This window comes from Elephas maximus, chromosome 7 (assembly GCF_024166365.1).
Source record: "Elephas maximus indicus isolate mEleMax1 chromosome 7, mEleMax1 primary haplotype, whole genome shotgun sequence".
NCBI classification, from domain to species: domain Eukaryota; kingdom Metazoa; phylum Chordata; class Mammalia; order Proboscidea; family Elephantidae; genus Elephas; species Elephas maximus.
The window spans coordinates 26,484,968-26,507,562 of record NC_064825.1 but is presented as its reverse complement, the minus strand read 5'-3'; the positions used below and the strand labels follow the sequence as shown (position 1 = coordinate 26,507,562).

The 22,595-nt window shown below is 38.0% G+C and overlaps 1 protein-coding gene across 4 annotated transcripts in view; it reads right to left on the bottom strand.

Moving 5' to 3' along the window:
• Positions 1–22,595, bottom strand: part of MRE11 (MRE11 homolog, double strand break repair nuclease) — a 78,920-nt gene that overhangs the window by 44,923 nt on the left and 11,402 nt on the right. For all 4 annotated transcript variants that reach the window (XM_049889511.1, XM_049889510.1, XM_049889509.1 and 1 more), the window contains 9 exons: positions 19,712–19,799; positions 18,159–18,300; positions 16,809–16,923; positions 15,282–15,467; positions 14,001–14,172; positions 12,391–12,471; positions 5,582–5,708; positions 2,507–2,610; positions 1,109–1,282 (listed from right to left, as the gene is read on the bottom strand). In XM_049889511.1, the coding sequence (XP_049745468.1) occupies positions 1,109–1,282; positions 2,507–2,610; positions 5,582–5,708; positions 12,391–12,471; positions 14,001–14,172; positions 15,282–15,467; positions 16,809–16,923; positions 18,159–18,300; positions 19,712–19,799 (1,189 nt within the window). The remainder of the gene's footprint in view (positions 1–1,108; positions 1,283–2,506; positions 2,611–5,581; positions 5,709–12,390; positions 12,472–14,000; positions 14,173–15,281; positions 15,468–16,808; positions 16,924–18,158; positions 18,301–19,711; positions 19,800–22,595) is intronic.

Genomic DNA, 22,595 nt, shown 5'->3' with positions numbered 1-22,595 from the left:
ACACAAATATGAACATAAACACTGATGATACGTTTGGAACATTTTCTTCCATTTTTTTATATGCACACACACATACACGTACTAAACATGTTAAGCATAATGCGGGTCATACTGTGTATAGTCTTGCATCTTTGGAATTCTTTTCCCATTTAATGTTATATAAGAAACATTCTTCCATGTTCTCCAAAAGTGTCATTTTTAATGGTTGCATACAAAAAAAGCATTCTATATTTATTATGTATGAGCCAACATTTATATTACCAATATATTTCCGATTTTCCTCCACCGTGGATAACACTAAGATGAGTTACCCCATAAACAAATCTCTATCTCATGATTATAATAATTTCCCAGGATTGAGTTAAAAAGTAAAATGTAAGCCTCGTGATATACACTGCCAAAGTGCTTTTCAACAAGGCTCCTATTGGCAGTGTATTAAATATTATTTTTTCCAAACTGTTGCCAATTTGACCAATAAAAAATACATTTGACTTTCTTTTTTTTTTTACCCTAGACTAAATACCATTTTCATAGGCTATTAGTCACTTATCTTTCTTTTATCAACCGCCTATTCATATTCTTTGTTCATTATCCTATTGAAATGTTTAGTATTTTCTTAAGACTAATATGGGCTCTTTAATACCATGTTAAGAATATCCACCTTTTTTCTGCCCAAATTTCTTAGAAATACTTTCTCCACATCCATCTTTTATTTCTGGTTTTTGACAACCTGACATGCAAATATTTAAAATTCCTATTTCGTAAAATCTGTGATTCTTCCACCACTTTTATGCTTAGAAGAGAATGCATTTTCTAGATTAACTTAAAGTATCAATCAAAAAAAAAATCAATCAAAGCTTACTAAAAAATTGAAATGAGAAGAAGTTTTCATAAGGTTCATTTTAAAGCATTTTTGGGATTTTCAAGAGAAGATGCTACCTACAAGAAATAAAACTGACTGACTATTCCAGATGTTTTCTGATTTAATCCTCACTGTATTATCCCAAATTTGAGAAGTTAAACAATTGTTCATCAGAAAGAAACTCAGAGCTACGCTTAAGGAGAGACTGTCGAACTAGATCTACCCACCACCAAATTAGTTACCTACCTCTTCATCGATTTTGTCTTCTACGGCATCAATATGACGCTCTTTAAGAAATCGCTGTGTTTTTTCCAACTGGTATTTCACTAATTCCTCTATGGCATCTTTTTCTTCCTTGTCTACAAATTCTTGTACAGCTTCACCCATTCCCCTTTCTGTTAGAAGTGAGAGCTGCACATTCTGTAAGAGAGACACAAATCACTAAACAGAAAACAGTACCTGTTCCTTAAAAAATACTTATATATGAAGAAGGAAAATCTGTAGGATAATATTACCAGGAAAAAAGGCAAAAATTTACCGAGCTATTGAAAGGAAAAAAAAAAAACAATTTAGTGAACAGTAATTAAATCTACTGATAAATATTGAGGGCTAGAAAAAGCAAAGTCAAAACAAGAAAAGGGAGGAAAGTACAGAAGAAGCAAAAACACAGAGACCAGAAATGGCAGCTAACACTTAGTAGAAACTGGGTTTAGTTTCTATTGGACTCTTTAAAGATGGCCCTCTTGATGTTTCTATTAGGCCCCCTAGGAAGAATACTGGCCCCTAAAGATGTCCACATTCTAATTCCCAGGACCTATGAATACGTTACACAACAAAGCAGAATTAAAGCTGCAGATGGAATCGAAGTTCCTAACAGCTGACCATAACATAGGCAGGCCAGGGACTATCAGCATGCAATAGGGAGTCAGAAGAGGAGAGCCAGGGGGAGAGGTTGACTATGAAAAGATGGGCAGAGAGATGCAACTTTGCTGGCTTTGAAGATGGACAAACAGGGCCATGAGCCAAGAAATGTGGGTGGTTTCTGTGAGTTCAAAAAGACAAGGACACAGATTCTCCCCTAGAGCCTCCGGGAAAGGAACACAGCCCTGCTGACACCTTGACTTTAGCCCAGTGAGACCTGTGTCAGACTTCTGACCCACAGAACTATAGAATAATACATTTGTGTTGTCTGAAGCCACTAAGTCTGGGGTCATTTGTTACAGCTACAGTAGGAAACTACTATAACCAGAAGGACTTAGAGTGGTACAAATCCATGACAGGAAGTGTGAGTGGTTTCATCATCATGTGGCTGAACTGTATTAGTAAAGTAACCCTGAAATTACATCCAGATGTGAGAAAATTAAATCCTGGACTCAGATTTTTGTAGAAGAGATAAAAAGAAAGAAGATAACAACAACAACAAAACAGCCACAACAGTAAGTGTTCGTAACAAACCTTAATTAAGCACTAATTTTTCTCCATGTGTGACAACTATAAACGAATATAATTAACGGTCACCCTATTTGCTTCACAGAAGCACTGTAAGGATTCATTCTGTTTAAACCATCAATTAAGCATATCCTAAATTAAAATCTGTTATCATAAGATAGCCATTGTTTAAGTGAGGTGTAATTAAGAAGTTACCTTCTCTGCGGTTTGAAAATACTGTTTTACAAGGTCTTCCACCCTGAGAGTTGTTCCTTCTAAAGAAGGTCTTGTGATAAGCTTCCCAAAGTTGATTTCTTCTCCTAGAAAAAAGAAGCCCAAAAAACAGTATCTCATACTATAATGTCACAAACTCATTGCAGATTGTGTCAACGGAGAAGGTACAGCACAAATTCATCAACGGCCATCATGGTCAACATGGTAAATTTTGAGGCAAAAACAAGCCATTTATGCTAATAGCGACAGTCAGGACTTCTTTTTCATATCTCCAAGTAGTATGTCTAGCCCAGATGCTCTCATAGTATGGTCCACAGGCTTCTGGGCGTCACCAAGACCCTGCCAGGGAGTCTGTGAAGCCAAAACTACTTTCCTAGTAATACTGAGACATTACTTGTCTTTTTCTCTGTATTAACATTTGCGGTGAAGATACAAAAGCAATAATGAGTAAAACTGCTGGCATCTTGGGATGAGTCAAGGCAGTGGCACAAAGCTGTACTAGCAGTCACCACCACGTACTCATATTTATCAAAAAAAAAAAGGTTGCACTGACAAATGTCCTAGACGACAGCAAAAGTGATTGATTAAATCTCGGCCCTTGAGTGTGTACTTTTTTTTAACATTCTGGGAGACAAATGAGAAACATGCGTAAAGCACTTCTGCGGCACTGTTATGCAGGATGGTTGTCTCCAGGAAAAGCACTCTGCAGCCATTTGAACTGCTGGACACGCTATGGTTATCCATACGTGGGTAACCTGGGTCGCTTCAAAGAAAACAACAGGCAGTGTTTCTTGCCAATAATAAAATTCAAGCTCTAGAGCAGAAATCAGAATTTTGGAAAATTTCTATCTGCTGAGAGCTTGGTGGTTTTCTAACATCTAAAGACTTTTTTGATTAGATAGATGGCAATATTTGTTAAGTGTAATCTTTTAATCTTATATAATCAACGTCTGGACCGAGACCTGCAAAACTCAGTAAACCACTGTTTTCCAAACGACCAACACATGATGTTATAAAATCCTGCATGGGTGAGCTCAGTTTTAAAGTAAAAGAGATACTGATGAATTTAATGTAAGAGTATGAACAGTCACACTGATATGGTACAGATTCCTCGTTGCAATTCACCTTTAAGAAATTACCACTCATTGAGTTTTGCTATAATATTGAAAAGAATCCATAATTATCTGAAAAGGCTATTAAAATATTCCTCCTTTTTCCACCTGGAGTCCCTGGGTGGTACAAACAGTTAACATGCTCAGCTGCTAACCTAAATGTTGGTGGTTCAAATCCACTCGGAGGCACCTCGGAACAAAGTCCTGGCAATCTACTTCCAAAGCCAATGAAAACCTTACGGGGCGCAGTTCTACTCTGATATACATGGGGTCACCACGAGTTGGAATCAACTTGACAGCAATTGTTTTTTCTACCTACCTTTTGTTTGAGAGAAGATTTTCTTCATATATTTCAACCGAAACAACATATCACGATGTTATTTTGGCAGTCTCTAGTGGAATGCCCCCAGCCAGGCACCTCCCCTTGGGCTGCTTCCCTGGCACCCCCAGCAGCTTTGCAGGGAGTTGTCCTGTCAACAGCTTCTCCTAGCACACCCTCTCAGACAGCTTCACAGATGAGTGTCAGCATCAGGGAAGGCTTCCTCCAGCCCACCTCCCTCCCTTCTTGGGCCATCGATTTCATAGTGGAGTGCCAGTGGCTAGACTCCTCCTTAGGCACCGTCTCTGATAGCTTCGCAGTGAGTTCTGCGGGAAGCGCAGCACCCCACTGTGGACAGGTACCTCCAGCACTCCAGATGCTATGTTAAGATAACTGACCTTCAGCATATCATCTAGTCCTCACAACAATCCTGTGAGGCTGCAAGACGCCTCAGAGCACTATTCTGATTTTACAGATGAAATACAGAAATTATCCTGATTTTATAGAGGAGAAAACTAAAAGTCAGAGACGTGAAATAATTTGTACCAAGTCACCCATCTAGTAAGTGGCAGAGCTGAACAAAACAACAGAAAATGCTTTTACTAAAACATACCAAAGCGTCCTTGTTTCTGCTGAGCAATTTCTGTTTAAGCCAAAAAGGAAGCACTAGAATAAAACTCATTACAGATGAAACCTAGGATAAGGTACTAGCTCTACAGCCTGTATTCTTATGAAGGTTACACCCGTAAAATTTAAGGAATTCGTAAAGATGTACAATTAGTAAACTATCATCAATAAGCAACTAATTCAAATTCACAGCATAAAAATATAATTCTCTACTGTGGAATTTTTCCCCTCTAAATAGTTTTATTTGAACTCTATCTAAATATCTGAATTTCAGGTTGAATTAACAGCATACCCAATTTCTGGTCACGAATGGATGCTGAAAATATAAGCCCATTAAACATGACTTTATAAAAGCCTAGGTAGCTTACTTGTAAACAAGGGCCACGCTTTTCTATGAAAATTCTCTGACTCAACAGTTTCAAAGAGAAGAGCATCTGTGTTTAATGAGCTCAGTATTTTTTATGAAGAAGCACTCAGTCATATGAACTTCTTTGTGAATGTCTGAATAAGGGCAATTACTGTTTATGAAATTTAATTGAAAATTAATTACCTGGATCATCAGAAACATCAAGGTATGAGACACCACTTATTTCCCAAGACTGGAGTCTTCCTAACTAATTATACTCTCTGAAGTCAAAACACTTAATATTCTAAAAATTGAAAGTATATTCTCTGATCATTTATAATATACAATAAATAATTTATTTTGAGCAATAAATCTCTAAATCTGTGTGTTCAACAGCACTGTTTTAAAAAAACTATATTAGCAGAGAAGGCCTTCCATTTCCCTATCGATGTCCCCAGGTTTAAAAATAACTGCGATTTAGTTTTTAGAAGGCAAGAGATTTAGTTGTTCCAACTATCAGTTTATTTGTCCAAAATATTAAAAAGAAACATACTAAAACTTCTTCCATCATTTTTTATACTTCTTTACTAAAGACTTATTTACGTGAACCCTGTGAGAGCATTTTTTAATTTACAAAATTAAAACTAGCTTACCTGTTTTTTCCTTTGGTTCTCTATGCCTGAAAAAATGGATAATGTCTTTTGGATTAGCTACTCGATCCACAAATTTCTGGCTAAAGCGAAGCACACTGAAAGGTTCAAAGCCTCCACTGTAGTCCACCTGGAAATACAGAACATGCTTTAGGCTGGGCAACAACATTTTTTCAGTTTTTAAGAAACATACTCATCCTTCAGTGTTTATAGTGCTTATGCTCAATATTTTTTTAAATTAATGTGTTAATTTTCTATGATACATTTTAAAGACCATCATGGGGAGGCGGGGCCAAGAGGCAGAGTAATCAGACCCTTCCTGCAGTCCCTCTTACAACAAAGACCCGAAAAAACAAGTGAATCGATTCTATATGACAATCTAGGAGCTCTGAACATCAAAGGCAAAGTTGAAGAATCAGACTGAGCGACAGGGGGAAGGAGAGATGGTTCACAAACAGCGAACAGTTGCCAGACCTGACCTGGTGGGAAGGGGCACCCCACAGGCCGGATTGGCTGGCTTGAGCACTGTAAGGCAAGCAGTGACATCTGGGATGTGTTCTCCACATTAGGAGAGACCGAATGGTACAGAGTCCACTTATGCCTCCAGAACCAGCAAAAAGTGGTGCTCTCGACAAAAGATAAGTACATGCATCTAATCTCTGTGCAGATGAAAAAGCCCCTTCGGGAAAATATTCTGTCCCATTTACCTGACCCCTCCCTGCTCTGCACCAGGTCCCAAGCCGGCTTCATTGACAACCGCTTTCCCTGGGCCAGAAGTAGGGCCTGTCATGCGCCCTGAGCCATTCTCTTGGCCTTGGAGAAGGAACAAATTAACAGGGAAAAAATAATCTATCAGCTCCCCTAAGCTGGGAACTCAGGGCAGAAACAGCTCCTTTGCCTAGAGGCCCACAGACTTTGAATGCCTTTCACCCCTGCATAGACCTGCATGGGTCCATTTCAACAACGCAGGACCTCATTAGCACAGTACAACAGGGTATATATCTGAAGTCTAACTTCAATTATTTCAGCTATATGGTGGAGAGGCAGGTTCTTGACATTTGACACTGCTCTGCCTATTAAGCAGGGTCCTTACCTACACACGTCAGGGGCCTCAAGACTGATGGCTTCATCCATGCCACCTAGTCACCTGTGACAGGGGTCCAATGATAAGTGCTGCCCCCTGGCCCTTACAGACAACAGCACTGGGTGCCCACAGTCTGGCTGCAAAACTCACCCACCTACACACTCTAGGGAAGAGGGACACGCTTTCCTCACAGACACGCAGGGATGGTTGTCATGTCAGCTCCCTGCCTTGCTCAGCACATGACTCCTCCCCCTACTGCAGCCAGATACCTGTGCCTACACCAATCACCCCTGCATGTCTAAGACTGCAGGTGAGAGCCTGTACCACACACTTGGTGACCAACTACCTGGACACCTCAGGTGAATCCATACAAGAAAAGTAAAGGGACTCCTAGGCTCGTATACCTAGTAACAGCTCTAACCACCTGGTGACAGGACAGTAGAGCTTCAAAGGTGCCAATAATCCAACTAGCTTATACGAGCAGCCTATTTGGGCATATCAAAACAAAAGAAGCAGCTGAGACACAGTAAGCAAACATAAAATAAATAAATACAATAACTTATTGAGGGCTCGGAGACAATAGTCAATATCGAATCACATAAAGAAGCAGACCATGATGTCTTCAGCAAGCTCCCAAAACAAAGAATCAAGAAATCTTCCGGATGAAGAGGATTTCCTGGAATTATCAGAAGTAGAATACAAAACATTAGTATACAGAACTCTTCAAGAGATCTGGAAGGAAATCAGGCATAACACAGAACAAGCCAAGGAACGAAGCATTAGAGGAAATTAAGAAGATTAGAGATGAACATAAGACAAATTTAATAGGCTGCAAGAATCCACAGGAAGACAAAAAGAAATTCAGAAGATTAACAGAATTAGACAACTCAATAGAAAGTCATAGGAGCAGAATTAAGGAAACTGAAGTTAGAATTAGTGAGACTGAAGATAAAGCACTTGACACCAACATATTTGAGGAAAAATCAGATAAAAGAATTTAAAAAAACAGAGAAACCCTAAGAATTATGGGGTACTCTATCAAGAGGAATAACCTACAAGTGACTGGAGTATCAGAACACGGGGAGGATAACAGAAAATACAGAGAGAACTGTTGAAGATTTGTTGGCAGAAAACTTTCCTGATATGATTAAAGATGAGCAGATGTATATCCAAGATGCTCATTGAACCTCACACAAAGTAGATCCCAAAAGAAAGTCACCAAGACATATCACAATCAAACTTGCCAAAACCAAAGATAAAGAGAGAATTTTAAGATAGAGATAAGTGAAAAGTCACCTATGAAAGAGAGTCAGAAAGACTAAGATCAGACTACTAAGCAGAAACCACGCAGGCAAGAAGGTAATGGGATGACATGCATAAAACCTTGAAGGAAAAAAATTGCCAGCAAAGAATTATATATCCAGCAAAACTGTCTCTCAAATATGAAGGTGAAATTAGGACATTTCCAAATAAACAGAAGCTTAGGGAATTTGCAAAAACCAAACCAAAATTAAAAGAAATACTAAAGGAGGTCTCTGGTTAGAAAATCAATAATATTCAGATAACAACCCAAGACTAGAACACAGGTCAGGGCAACCAGATATCAATCCAGATAGGGAAATCATAAAAATAAAGATCATGATGGGGTTAATAACATTTATTCTACAGAGAAATATTTAAGTTTGGAAAGCTATAAGCTGAAGCAAAATATTTTATTCAGTGGAATCAGGATAGAGCAAAAATTTCCACAATGTTGGGATGATTGCAACTCCCCGTGACCACACTAATAGTCTAGGTACCAGGGGTACCATCTAAAAGGCCGTGAAAAAATTCTACATGAATTTCTAAACTTTCAAAGCAAAAACAATATCCCCCACCAAAATAATTAGCCTTTCACCCATTAGTCAATTGGTCTATTATCATAGAGATATATTCTCATGCTGAGATAAGGATGGATGCTGGGAAAATCCACATAGGAAAAGAATAAAAATCAGGAGATTTGAGAAATGGCTACCTTCAAAGCACAGTATCCATTTAGAACGAACACACTCTCTCAAGCAGGCTCTTTCTAAAGAAGTCTACAGTGGTAAACAGACCATTACAGAGAGAATTACCACATTTCTTTCTGAGAGATAGAATCATTTTCCTAAACTACCTGTTCTCAAAGCATGCTTTCTGGGAAGCATCACATCATCTCCAAGGCCAGCCTGGTCAGCCTCTCAAAAGTACTTCCTAACCACCACCCCACTTACATTCTTCATCGCACTTAGCACTATCTGAAATTTTGTTCTTTGACTTGGTATGTGTTTATTATGTCTCTCTTCATGCCTCCACCTCCTAGAAGCTCCACCAGTTCAAAACCTTGCTTGTTTTATCATCGCTGTATCTCCCAACATCCAGAACAGAAAGTACTCAATAAATATTCGTTCAATTAATTAACAAGGACGCTCTAGTTGATACAGTATACTTTCATAATATTGCTTACTGGCAGTAACTATTTTTTTTCATTTCAGGAATGAATATTTCACTGTGTTTCACAAAGGAATGCCTATCTTCTATTTAAGTCTGGTTAGTTCTGACAGTATCAGGCAGATATTAATAAGGAACATGGGATCCTTTGCCCTGGTAAAGAGGACTGGCTATATGGTTCCCCCAGAGTAACTATCTTTATATTATCAGACCATTGCAACAGCTCTCATGCTGTAAAAGAGAAAATGCTGAGTGCTGAAGCAACTGGTCCCCAAAAATCTTCATTTTTAACAGCTGTACTCCAGCTTAGCTTTACGTGCAATTTTCTGCTCCTAAGAGTTGAAAAAGTAGCTCTGGTGCTGCAGTGGTTAAGCGCTCAGCTACTAACCATAAGGTCAGTGGCTTGAACCCACCAGCCACTCTACAGGAAAAAGGTGTGGCAGTCTGCTTTCAAAAAGATTTACAGCCTTGGAAACCCTATGGGGCAGTTCTACTACTGTCTTATAGGGCTTCTATGAGTTGGAATCAACTCAACAGCAATGGGTTTTTTTTTTAAGAGCTGAAAAATGCATTCACTAAGGAAACATTTACTGAGTATCTACAATGTGCTAGGAACTCTGCTGTGGGCTAGGGATACAACCATATATACGACGTAATCGCTGTTGTCAAATTTACAAGCTGACAGGGAAGACAAACAAGTAGACAAGTTAACTGCAAGCAGAACGTGAACGGTGTTATAAGAAGCATGTACAAAGTAGAATGAGGACCCAAAGGAAGAACCAATCAATTTTAACTGGTGGCCAAGAAAGGTTTCTTTGGAGATAGCAGGCTCTGACTGGGTATTGAAGGAGATACAGAGAAAGAAGGACGGAGGTGTCTTCCTTGCAGGTTGAAGGAGCATAAGCAAACATGCAAAAGAGTGAGATAAGCCCCCCGGATTCAAGGAACAGTCATTTTTAGTCCAATACAACTGGAGCTTAGGATGAACTGACAGGAAAAGGAGAAAGAAGCCAAAGAAGTCGATTTAGACCACATTGAGAAGAACCTTGAATGCCATCTACAAGAATTTAGACTTGTTCCTTGAGTCCTATGGGATCATTAAATCCTTTTTATCAGGAAATATACTAAAGACAGCATTTTACAAAGATCACTTTGGCATTAGTGTGGAAGATGGTTTGGCTAGAAGTGCGGGGGTAGGGGGAACTGGGAGTACAGTCCAGGTAGGAAGCTGCAGCTATAGGCCTGGAAAGAGATAACCAGGGTTCAACTACAGCACTGACACTGGGATAGAGAAGGGACTAGATTACTTACTCTGCACCAGGTACTGTTTAATTCATTTACTTCATAGCTGTAAGAAGTCAGTATAAACCGTTGGATGAGAGATTCAATTGCTCAAGGTCATATAGCTAGTAGTAGGGCCATAACCAAACCCAGTCAGTGTGCCACCAGACTATGCTCTTTCCACAAATTCTAGTTGAAATTTTAATTCTAACTTTAAAACAAATACCTCAAGGATCTTGTTAAAACGAGATTCACTGTGTATGATATGAGGCCTGAGATTCTATATTTTTAACAATTTCCCAGGTGATGGCAATGCTGCTAGTTTGAGGACCATATTCCTGGAGTACCACTAAGCCTCTAAGGGACCCCTAGGCATGCAGGTCAACAAAGGGGTCTAAGCTGGAGGTACAAATTTGGGAGTCATCACTATATAGGTGATAGTTAAAGCTACATGCCCGGAATGAAAAGAGGGCTAACTAAGGGATAAGAGGGGATAAAGGTAAGTAATAGAAGGCAATGCCAAAGAGTGATTCAGTCGGGTAGGAAAAAAAAATCTACCTGCTTTGGTAACTGAAGGTCACCTTTGCTACCTGATATGATGGGGTCAGAGCCTTGATTATAGCGGGCTGAGGAACAGGATGGTTGGATAAGTATAGGCTATCTACCCTGAGCGACTTGGGCTAGGGAAGAGACTGAGAAAGGCAGAGTAGGTGCTAGAAGGGAAAAGCACAGGGGCAAAAAAGAGGATTATTGGTTTTTTTTTTTTTTTAATCACACTAGAAAAGATAAGTTTATAGGCATAAGAAACAAACTTCTTAGATTTTTTTAATGCTCTCAAATACTCGCTAATTTCTTCAACATATTTATCAAGCACCTACTATATGCCAAGAGCTGTTCTGGGATCAGGAGCCCTGGTGGCACAGTGGTTAAGAGTCTGGCTGCTAGCTAAAAGGCTCAAATCTACCAGCCGCTCCTTGGAAATCCTATGGGGCAGTTCTACTCTGTCCTACAGGGTTGTTATCAGTTAGAATCGACTTGAGGGCAATAGGTTTGGGGTTTTTTTGGTTTGGTCCTGGGATCTTTGGATACATTAGTTAACAAAATTCACAAAGTTTCATACTTTCATAGAGCTTACAGTTTTGTAACTGAAGTCAATTACTGACTAAAATAAATAAATTGTATATAGTAGCTTAGGAGGATGAGTGTGGAGGGAAAAAAAAAGTAGAGGAGGGTAAGCAAAATCCAGAGTGTTGGACAGAAAGCATGCAGGGTGCAATGTGAATTACGGCGGGGCCTCACAGAGTAGATCCAGAGGAGGTGAGAGTATGTCTGAGGAACTGCAAGGCCAGGGTGGCTGGGACGGAGTGAGAGGATGGAGGCTAGCCAAAAATAAAATCAGAGATTTCAGGCTGCCTGTTAAATATAACAACAGACTGTTTAGAACATTAAAAATAAATAAATAAATTATCAAACCTAACAATAAAAACCTGTTGCCGTCAAGTCGATTCCGCCTCATAGTGACCCTACAGGACAGAGTAGAACTGCCCCATATGGTTTCCAGGGAGCACCTAGTGGATTTGAACTGCCAAGCTTTTGGTTAGCAGCCGTAGCTCTTAACCACTACGCCACCAGGGTTTCCCATCTAACAATATGTGTATTAATTGTTTAATGTGAAACTAATTTGCTCTGTATACCTTCACCTAAAGCATGATTTAAAAAACAGAGAGAGACCTATCAGAATTAAACTGTAACTAAATCAAATCTTTACAGTTTTATTATTTTTGGCCTCCCAATGGTGATTGTTCTCCTTATTACTCTATGCACTCTCCTTACTTTTCAGAAAATCCATGTCAACTATACATGGTTATCCTTTGAAAATTAATAGCGGTTAATTTACAAAATGGGGTCGCTATGAGTCGGAAATGACTCGATAGCACTATTTTTTTTTTTTTTTTTAATTTACAAAAATGGAGCTTACTCGAAGTCGTATAAGAGGCTTCTCTGGCTGTTGAGGATTTCCTAGACGTTCCCGTTCAGCATTTTCAAGCATTTCTTCAATCTCAAAACAAAAATATATAAAGATTAAAAAACAAAACATTAATCTTAGTTTGAGCTATCCAAATAGGAGCTCGTATTCCTTTATGAGCCACAGGAACATCCTAAGCCACAAGACCATCTTTGTTTCCTAGTTCATCTGTAACACCTTTAAAAATACACCTCCTTTTAATGCTCCCGCTAATATCATTCCTTAACGATTTTATTTCACTAAAGTTCTTAACACGAAAATTGTTCAATCTCTAATATTAGTATTTTAGAAAAGAACATAAAAAAGTGACTCTTGTGCAAAGTTTCTACTCTTGTTTCAATATGGCTTCCCTCATTTCATTAACTTAAAACCAAATAAATCTAGTTCTTTAGTCATATGTCCAGAGGAGACTGACCAGAATATCTGAGGATCTATGAACAAAAGATCTTGGATTATATACCCAGAAGTCCAAGTTAAAGGAAAAAGAGACCACTGTTTTCAAATATCTGAAGCTGTGTCATGCTAAAGGATAAAAACACTTATTTAATATTGTTCCTGAGGACAGAACCAAGTTACAATGAACCAGATTTTAGCCCCAAGACAAGAAACTGAACAACTACAGTTGTTTCGCAACAGAACTGGTCATCTGAAGTTAGCTAATTAGTATTCAAATAAGTACTTGTGAAAAGGATTTCAGTACTAGTGAGATGTTAGATTTCTTGGATCTCTTCCAAGTCTAAAATTTTATAATCTTGGCCTTTAAGCTACTCTCTGTAACAAAGCTGTGCAACAGAAATTTCTGCAATGATAGAAACGTTTTATACCTGCAGTGTTCAGTATGGCTGCCATTAGCCATATGTGGCTATTGATCAGTTGAAATTTGGCCAGTACAAGCGAAGATGTAAATTTTTGATTTACCCTTAATTCAACCTGAAATAGCTACATGCGCCAGTGTATATATCACGTGGGACAGTACAGGTCTCTAAGAAGATCTACTAGGTCAATTCTTTCAATTCAACGTGTATTTCAGGAGCACCTACTTTCTGCCAGGTGCCAGGCCACGTGCTAACATACGTTTCCCCTGCTATCCAAAAGTAGAGCATTCCCATGAAACCATTCATAAGCAGATATGGCATAAAGTGATGACGCAATCACCATTAATCTATATGGGAAAAAATTCTGATCGTTCCTAGACCCAAAATACAACTCACCAAATCATACCAAACAGCACATAAAAACTAAAACAACACTAATATATAGTAAAAGCTGAGATGCTGAGTATAGTTCCCAGGGAAACAGCTTGGTGATGTCATACTGCCACTTTAAGCGCTGCAAAACAAACGCTGGACACTATTTCCACTTTTCCCCCCTTTTCTTGGAAGTGAAAAATCCTCTCAGATTTCTTTCAGTTAGCAAAACAGGTAATAATGTAGGGCTTTTGTAAAAGCGAACTGGCAAAAAACACACTTTCAAAAAATGGGGGATACCTGTATAGAAAAGTAAGCTATGGGCCCCAGCCTCAAACAGTTCGAAGATACTCACATGCATATAACGTAAATTACCTTCTCCAAACAGAAGCTTTGTATGGCTTGAGTTACCCTAGGATTATCCGGGTTAAAAAGGGCTGGGTGATTAGCCAGAACAACATCTTCCATGAGAAACTGCCGCACTGTGCGAAGCTGAATTTTCTGCATATTCATCTTCCTCTCCTTAATACGCAGCAAACCAACATGTCTGAAGTGACGAGGAAAAGAAAGCCTAGTCAGACTGTAAATTTCCTCAGGAAAGTGTGTGCGTCAAAACTAACATATTTATAACTCAGTTTCTACAAAATATTTCTGTATAAAATCATACCCTTAAAATAAATGTTTCTGACAATTTAACCTTAAGGTTATAATCACAGAGAAAAAAAATGTTAACATTCTTCTTCCCCAGGATAAAATCCACTTGTTTCTCATCTTTCCTGTCTGGACAAATACAGTCTAATAAGGGAAGACGGACAAGTATAAAAGAACGTTATCAGTACTATAATAGTATATATAAAATTCATTTTATATGCATATATATATACATATTTATACGTGCACTGTGTATATATATACGTGGAGCTCCGGTGGCACAGTGTTTAAGAGCCTGCATGCTAACCAAATGGTCGGCAGTTCAAATTCACCAGGTGCTCTTTGGAAACCCTACGGGGCAGTTCTACGTTGTCCTGTAGGGTTGCTATGAGTTGGAATCGACTTGAGAGCAACAGGTTTGGTCCTGGTTTTTGGTATACACGTATACACACATACATAAAATGAATTCATAGTGGAGCCATGAAAACAAAGCCAACAAACTTAAATCCTACCATCCTATTTTTGAAACCTCTTATCATCATAGCAATCAGAACCTGAGGGACTCAAAGGATAAGACCCACTCTAAATATTGAGCTTAATTGCTGTTAACTACTTTATTATATAATTCCCCCCAAAAAAATTTTTTAATGAATTATGCGTTAATATTACATTTATAATGAGAAAAGCTGCAATTAAATGGTTTTAGGTGAATGAGTTTACAAATGGACTGTGTAAAATTTGTAATCATTATCTACAACACTAACTTGAAATTTAATAAACAAAAGTGTTAGTCTTGAATTTGCCTAAGGAGTAGCAAAACCAATTAGCAATAAAAAATGGCTTAGAATCTGGTAAAACAGACTATGTAGGACGATCCACCTTCATAAACAAATCTATCATATAAATAGGAACACCGTCAGTGACTTGAACTTATGGAATGATCAGAAGGCTACTGTAACACATATTTTTTTTTAAGTTGATTAGGGATATATAACAATTACTCACTTTTTTATAGCTTCTCCTGGGGAAAGAGAAGTAACCACAGAACTTCCAGGCTGTGATACATAAAAGAGCTGCTGTTCATTTTTGTTTGGAGCTATTTTACACTCATGTTCATGGCCCCAAATAACAAGATCAATGAAGTCATCCAAAAATTGTTCTGGAATGAAGTTAGTGTTTCCGTGTTTACTCCTATACAGAGATGGAGGGGAAAAAAAAAGGTAACACAAATTTCCAAAGATGTAGAAAAATTTCATATGAAATATGTCTATACAGATCTTTCCTTATCTATCAGCCAAAGATTTATTACATTCCTTCTAAGTGCCAGGAACTGTGCAAGGGACTGGGCATACAAATATCATCAATATCTAATTCCCGCCCTCCGGTGGGTTACAAACTGGAAGACCACAGACGAGAAAGTAAATGTTAGAAGTCAAAAATGCCCTGGTATACTAAAAAAAACCAAAAACCCAAACTTGTTGCCACCGAGTCAATTTCGACTCATAACGACCCTATAGGACAGAGGAGAACTGCCCCCATAGAGTTTCCAAGGACAAGCTGGTGGAGCCCCAAAGAGAAAGTGGTCAATTCTTCATTTAGAGGTAGGCCATGAACGGCTTTACAGAGGAGTGACTCCCACTTTATGAAAGTCAGGAGCTCTACCAATAGTAAAAACCTATGAGCTGGTCTGACTATACAGACAATGAAAGAGAATTAAGGCTAAACTTAGTAACATAAAAACAAATCTCTAAAAATACTCCATCATTTTTTAATATCATCTGTTTCTTTTATTAATTATAAAAACAATGGGAGTGAAAATACCAATCTTATATAAAAGAGGTATGAGTTTTCAACTATAAACAAAATATTGTATAAATAATAATTTGCAAACTCTGGTTTTATAACTAGATTAGTTGTTATTATTCAAAGATGTATGAAAACCCAAGGTGAGGGAAGACGAGAGGAAGAAAAAGTTTTCTCTAACATTGACTTATACTGTTGGGAATTTAAGTAAAATATTTAAATATTTCAACCTAACATTTACTTAATCTGAACTAATATTAATTCATTGATTCAACAAATATTTGCTGTGTGCCAGGCCTCTTCCAGACACTGGAGACACGGCAGTGACCAAAGTCCCTGCTCTAGAGGGGGACTGCAAGCATTTACAATAATCTTATATATATTCGACAGCAATTAACAACAACAGCAAATATACACACATACACACACACACACCTATATGTACGTTTATGAAGTCCCAGGGTGCTGCAGTTAATGCACTTGGCTGCTAACAGGTTGGAAATTCAAGTCCACCCAGAAGCTTTACCCAGAGGTACCTCGAAAGAAAAGGCCTGGGGAACTGCTTCTGAAAAAATCAGTCACCGAAAACCCTGTGGACCACAGTTCTACTCATACACACGTCGTCGACATGAGTTAGCACTGACTCAAAATAGGTAATCTTGAGAACAACCCACCAAGGTTTGGGGAACTCCAATACTTGGCTCAAAAATTTTCAGAGAATATTTTTACCTGTTCTGATGAATCACAAATAAGTTAAACCAAGAGTTCTCATCTTCTTTTGGTCTCAACATTGTTACTTTCTTATTGACAAACATTCGATAGAGCCTTTCATCTGGAATGGCGCCTGAAATGGATATTACATTATTTTAAAACTGTTTTCTTACTTTGATTAAAAAAAAATGAATATATTTTAGGCTTCTAAATGATGTGCTTCTCGATGTATTTCATTTTACTATTAGAGATGTATTTGAAATCTGGAATATTTACTTACAAATGGATAAATTCCAGGTTCTTGTATGACAGCTGCTTAGCAGTTAATCGGTTCTAATTAAGTACTAAAAAAATTCACCTGACTAAAACCTTCTATCACATGTTACCATCATCAATAAGTATAATCAGATTTGCTTCACTTTTTTTCTAACTGGAAACAGTATTATCTCCAGAAATTTCATTCCACAGCTGTTTAAACAAGTAAGTATTTATACCATTACAGTGTTAGGTATCATAGCACCAGTAAATGGTTGCTCCTCCCACTTTCAGACTTAGAACAGATCCCATTATGCCCATCACCACCAGAATTTCACACCTCTTCAGTCACCTATTTTCACCCAAGCTCATCCCACCATTCTTTCTTCCTTGCTATTGTTGTAAACTGCCATTGAGTTGGCCCCTGACTCATGGCAAACCCATGCTCTACACCATCCCCATGATTGGTTCCAGATCGGACCATTGTGCCCTGTAAGGTTTTCACTGGATAATTTTCAGAAGTAGATCACTAGGCCTTTCTTCCCAGTCTGTTTTAGTCTGCAAGTTCCACTGAAACTGGACCCTGGCTCTACACCCCACTCCAACCCTCCACATGTACCGTAGAGCTCTCTCCTTATAATCAGCAAATTCCCTAATGTCACCGGTCTGTTCTCTGAATGTTGTTTCTACCTTCAGGCCATCAGTGAAACCTGGCTGGCCCGTGAGGTTGTCTCATCCAGTTCAGCTCTTACCCCTGTACTGTGGGGCAGAAGGGGGTCGCTGTCCTCCTTGTCTTGCTATCCACTCACTACTACTTTCTTTCCTGACTGCAGAACACCCTGCTCCCTTGAAGCTTAAGCCATCTGGCTAAACTGCCCTCTCCTTCCCCTCAAATTTTTCATCTGCCTACCTTCAAATTTTGTCAGTGTTCTCAGTGGTTCAACATCTACTTAAACCGACCTTTTAATGCCCTCGACTTTAAGTGCCATGACTCGTCATCTCCAGTTATGTGCTCCGTGTTCCACCTCAGCCATCTAGTCCACTGGCCACACCACTTTACCAATTTCACAAATGGTAATGTACACATAAATAATAAAATTGTGACCATCTTACCTAAACCATATAAAGCAATTTTTGTACTTCCTTTCTGTAGCAAAACGGGACTAATGTCTATCTTCTCCACAGACATTGAACGTCCAAAGTGATTTACCAATCCTGCACAACTTAATATATCCAGAGCACACAGTGCATCTGCCTACGCAAAAAAATTTTAAAACAATATTAATGTGTATCTAAAAGTAATTAATCTGCGTATCATACTACCCAAAAACCCACTGCCATCAAGTCAGCTCCGACTCATAGCAACCCGATAGGCTTTCCAAGGCTGTGAATATTTATAAGAAGTAGACTGCCACATCTTTCTCCCTTAGAGAGGCTGGTGGGTTCGAACCACCAATCTCTTGGTTAGTAGTCAAGTACTTTAACCACTGTACCACCAGGGCTCCGTGCATATCATACTATTAAAAGCATACTCTATATACTAGTTACAAAAACATAGATTAGGAGAGTCTTCTCAAAATAAAATTACAACAGTAAAAGGATTTGCTATCTTTTTTCTAATATTATAATAAATCACCTACTGCAACTGGAATCACATGCTAAACGAAAAGTTAACATATTGTCAAAAAAAATTCCAGTTGCCATCAAGTCAATGTGTACTCATGGTGACCCCATGTGTTGCGCAGTATAACTGTGCTCCAGAGGGCTTTCACGGCTGTGCCCTTCTGAAAGCAGATCATCAGGCCTTTCTTCCTTGACACCTCTGGGTGGGTCTGAACTGCCAACCTTCTGGTTAGTAACTGAGCGCTTAACCATTTGCACCACCCAGGAACTCTCAAAACATCATGAAAACAAAAACAGGCCATGAAATAAAGTGTTTTGTAATATTAAGCACACCTCTGAAGACCTGGGAAAAAACACTAGCTAAATAGTGATTTATAACAGCAATGAACATATAAGACTAAAAGGTATTTTGAATTCAGGACCTTTAGTCTTACTTGCAAGTAGCCCTTGTGACAAAATGGCTAAGCAGGTAAACACTTGGCGGCTAACCGAAAGGTGGTTCAAACCCACCCGTGGCTCCACAGGAAAAAGACTTGGCTATCTGCTTCAGAAAAGATTACAGAATAGGAAACCCTACGGGGCACTTCTATTCTGTCATATGGGGTTGCTATAAGTTGAAATTGACTCGACAGCACCTAACAACAAAAAGTCTTTCATATCAGAGAGGAAATAAGATAACCTCAGCTAGATTTAAAATTGTCCATGAAACAATCATTTCCTACAGGTGAGATTTTATGAGATAATAGATAAAAAAGCACTTGGTAAACTGCAAACCATAATACAAATGCTATTTCAGGTATTTATTCCTCCTCCTGGCTGCCTACTGTTAACCTTAGTGCTAAGGAAACAAAAGCATGGCTCATATACCAATTCTTATTGCAGATTAAATAAAAAAAGCATTACAAAAGCTTAAATGAAGGACGTCTAGGTATTTAAAAAGTCAATCTAATTAAAAATTGCTGAGAAGAAGGGGAGGAATGCTTTTCACAAACTAAACTGGTCATTAGTAAAATTTCAACCAACTGTAAGAACATAATAATTACCCCCGTGGGATCATCATGGTTGCCATGAATACTAAACACTGGAATCGAAATGTTGAGGTTGTCATCTTGATAGTTTACCCATGGAAACCTAAAAAAAAAAAAAAAAAAAAATTAAAATTTCTCTAAGGAGCAAAAGCTGCTTTTCCCAATATCCTCCTGAAAAAAATTAATGCAATTATAGGCAAAGAGGATGATCTCAACTGGCAAATGACCACTAGTTTGGAGCTTTAAAAAAAAAATCAGTGTCCAGTACCATTAATGAATGATTTGATCAAAGGTTCTGTAGAAAATGGAGAACAGAACTTTAAACTCCCATGGAACCCAGACTTTCTAGTGCCATTTAGGCTGGATGACCCCTCTGAAACTATTGCCCTCAGGAAATCTTTAAACCTTAAATGGAAATAACTCCCTAAAATCATCTTTAATCAAATAGTTTAATTAGAAAAAAATGTCTGCCTTGAGCATCATGTTCTTTAAAAGAATTATCTATATAAGATCAAATTGGCAACAGCAACTTGAAAGCTTAGAGGAGAAGCTTAAGGGGCAAGTGAGTTTGTGGCCACAGTGGTGAAACAAATCGGAAATGGTTATCGAGAAGGGTGGCACAACTTGAAGAATATAACCAATGTCACTGAATTGTACATGCAGAAATTACTGATGTATGTTTTGTTGTGTATACTTTCACCAAAAATTAAAAAATAAAATCAGAGACAACAATTCAAGTTTAAAAGTATCTCAAAGTATCGCATTTTAAAGAAAATAACAACAATAAACGCTTGTAAACTGTAAGAGTGGTATAGCTGATGAATGGAAAGTTAGTAGGCCTTCCGAATTTTAAAAATTCTTGTGTAAGGTTGTTATTTGCGGGGTGGGGGCCATATATTTTGCAATTCAAAAGACCTAGGTTAAAAATTCCAGCACTCCCACTCACTACCTGTGCAACTCGATTAAACTGTACAATGTACCTGAGTTCCAGATTACCTTATAAATTAGGTAAACCAGAATCCTCATGGAATTATTGTGAGGATTAAAGGACTGAATAAAATATCATCTAAGAAGTGTCCAGAGTAATACCTCTCTTCCCCCATTCATATATTTTACTTACTGTATGTATATTCAGAATAAATAATATATATCTTGAGAGTTTATTTTTAATATTTTATGAGCAATTTTACTTCCTTTTGTGAACAATGCCCCTATTCTTTATCCACTTTCTATTAACTCATTAATTATTTTTTTTATTGACTTGAAATTTCAACTCTTTATTATTGGGAACATTAGGCCACTATTTGCAAAGAATTACAAATATTTTTCCTGGTTGAACTATGACTTTTGCCTTTGCTTCACTTGGTTTTCGCCATGCAAAAATTTATCTTTATGTACACAATGTATCAATCTTTTCTTTACGGCTTGGGGGTTTTGTGTCATACTTAAAAAAACCTCTTCCACATCTAGATTATATTTTTTAAGATCTAACAATTTCTTCTAGTACTTTCATTGAATAATCCATATTTTTCGCCAGACGTCACCTTCATCAAATACTAAATTCTCATTTGTGTTTGAGGCTATTTCTGAAGTTTCTGTTCTACTTCTGTGCCTATCAATTCACAAATCATACCACATTTTTTATTATTATACCATAATACCAAATCAAACCAAACCCAGTGCTATCGAGTCGATTCCGACTCATAGCGACCCTATAAGACAGAGTAGAACTGCCCCATAGTTTCCAAGGAGCGCCTGGCAGATTCGAACTGCTGACTCTTCAGTTAGCAGCTGCAGCACTTAACCACTATGCCACCAGGGTTTCCTATACCGTAATATTTTAATATCTAATAAGGTTGGTCACTCCTCAATAGTCTTCTTTTTCAGAACTTTGCTATTTTTGTCTATTTCTTAATATGAACTAGTAAACCAGAAGAAGAAATTATCCAGAATGTGTCAAAAAGAGATAAATTATGGGCAATATGAAAGAGATGTAAAGGACCTTCAGAAAAAGTAAGAATGGGAACATCTGAAAATGTGCTGCTGTTGTTGGGCCCTGTCAAGTCGATTTTAACACACAGCAACCCCATGTAACAGAGTAGAACTGCCCCTTAGGGCTTTCTAGGCTGTAATCTTTAAGGGAGCAGGTTGCCAGGTCTTTCTCTCACAGAGCTGCTGGTTGGGTTCAAACCTCCAACCTTGTGGTTAGCAGCCAAGAGCATAACTGTTGCACTACCAGGGATCCTGTTAGAAAATATAACGCATAAGAATTTCCCAGAATTGCTGGAAAAAAAATTTCTCGGATTGAAATGCAAGATGAAGTCCAAATAGGATAAACAGAACTAAATCCACTAAATAAGACAGAGAAAGACCAAGGACAGTAAGAGAACGTTAATCAGTGCCTGAGTGTTTTCTTTATGCCAGTCACTATTCTAAGCAATTTTCAGGTATTAATTCAATTGATTCTTACAACAACTCTGTAAGACAGACTCTATTCTTTTCTCATTTTAAAAATGAGGAAACTGAGGCTAGGAAGTCAGGTGAGTTACTGTCATACAATAAGTGACAGTCTTGTTCCAGAATTCATACTCTTAATCACTGTTATACTTCTTTCCAGCAACTAAACTGACAGCAGCCTTCTCAAAAGCAACAACAGAGCTACTGTCGACTTAGAATTCTACAGCCAGCTAAGTTATCATTCAAGAGCTGAGGTAAAACGAGGATGTTTTATTTAAAAAAAAAAAAAAATTAAAAGTTTGCCACTCACTAACATTCAATGAAATAACTATTAAAAATGTACTTCAGAAAAGAGGGAAGTTAATACTAGATAAAAGGGATGAAATGCAAGAAGCAAGAGGAAGCAAAAATAAATCAATTTTATTAAGTAAACATGTTTATT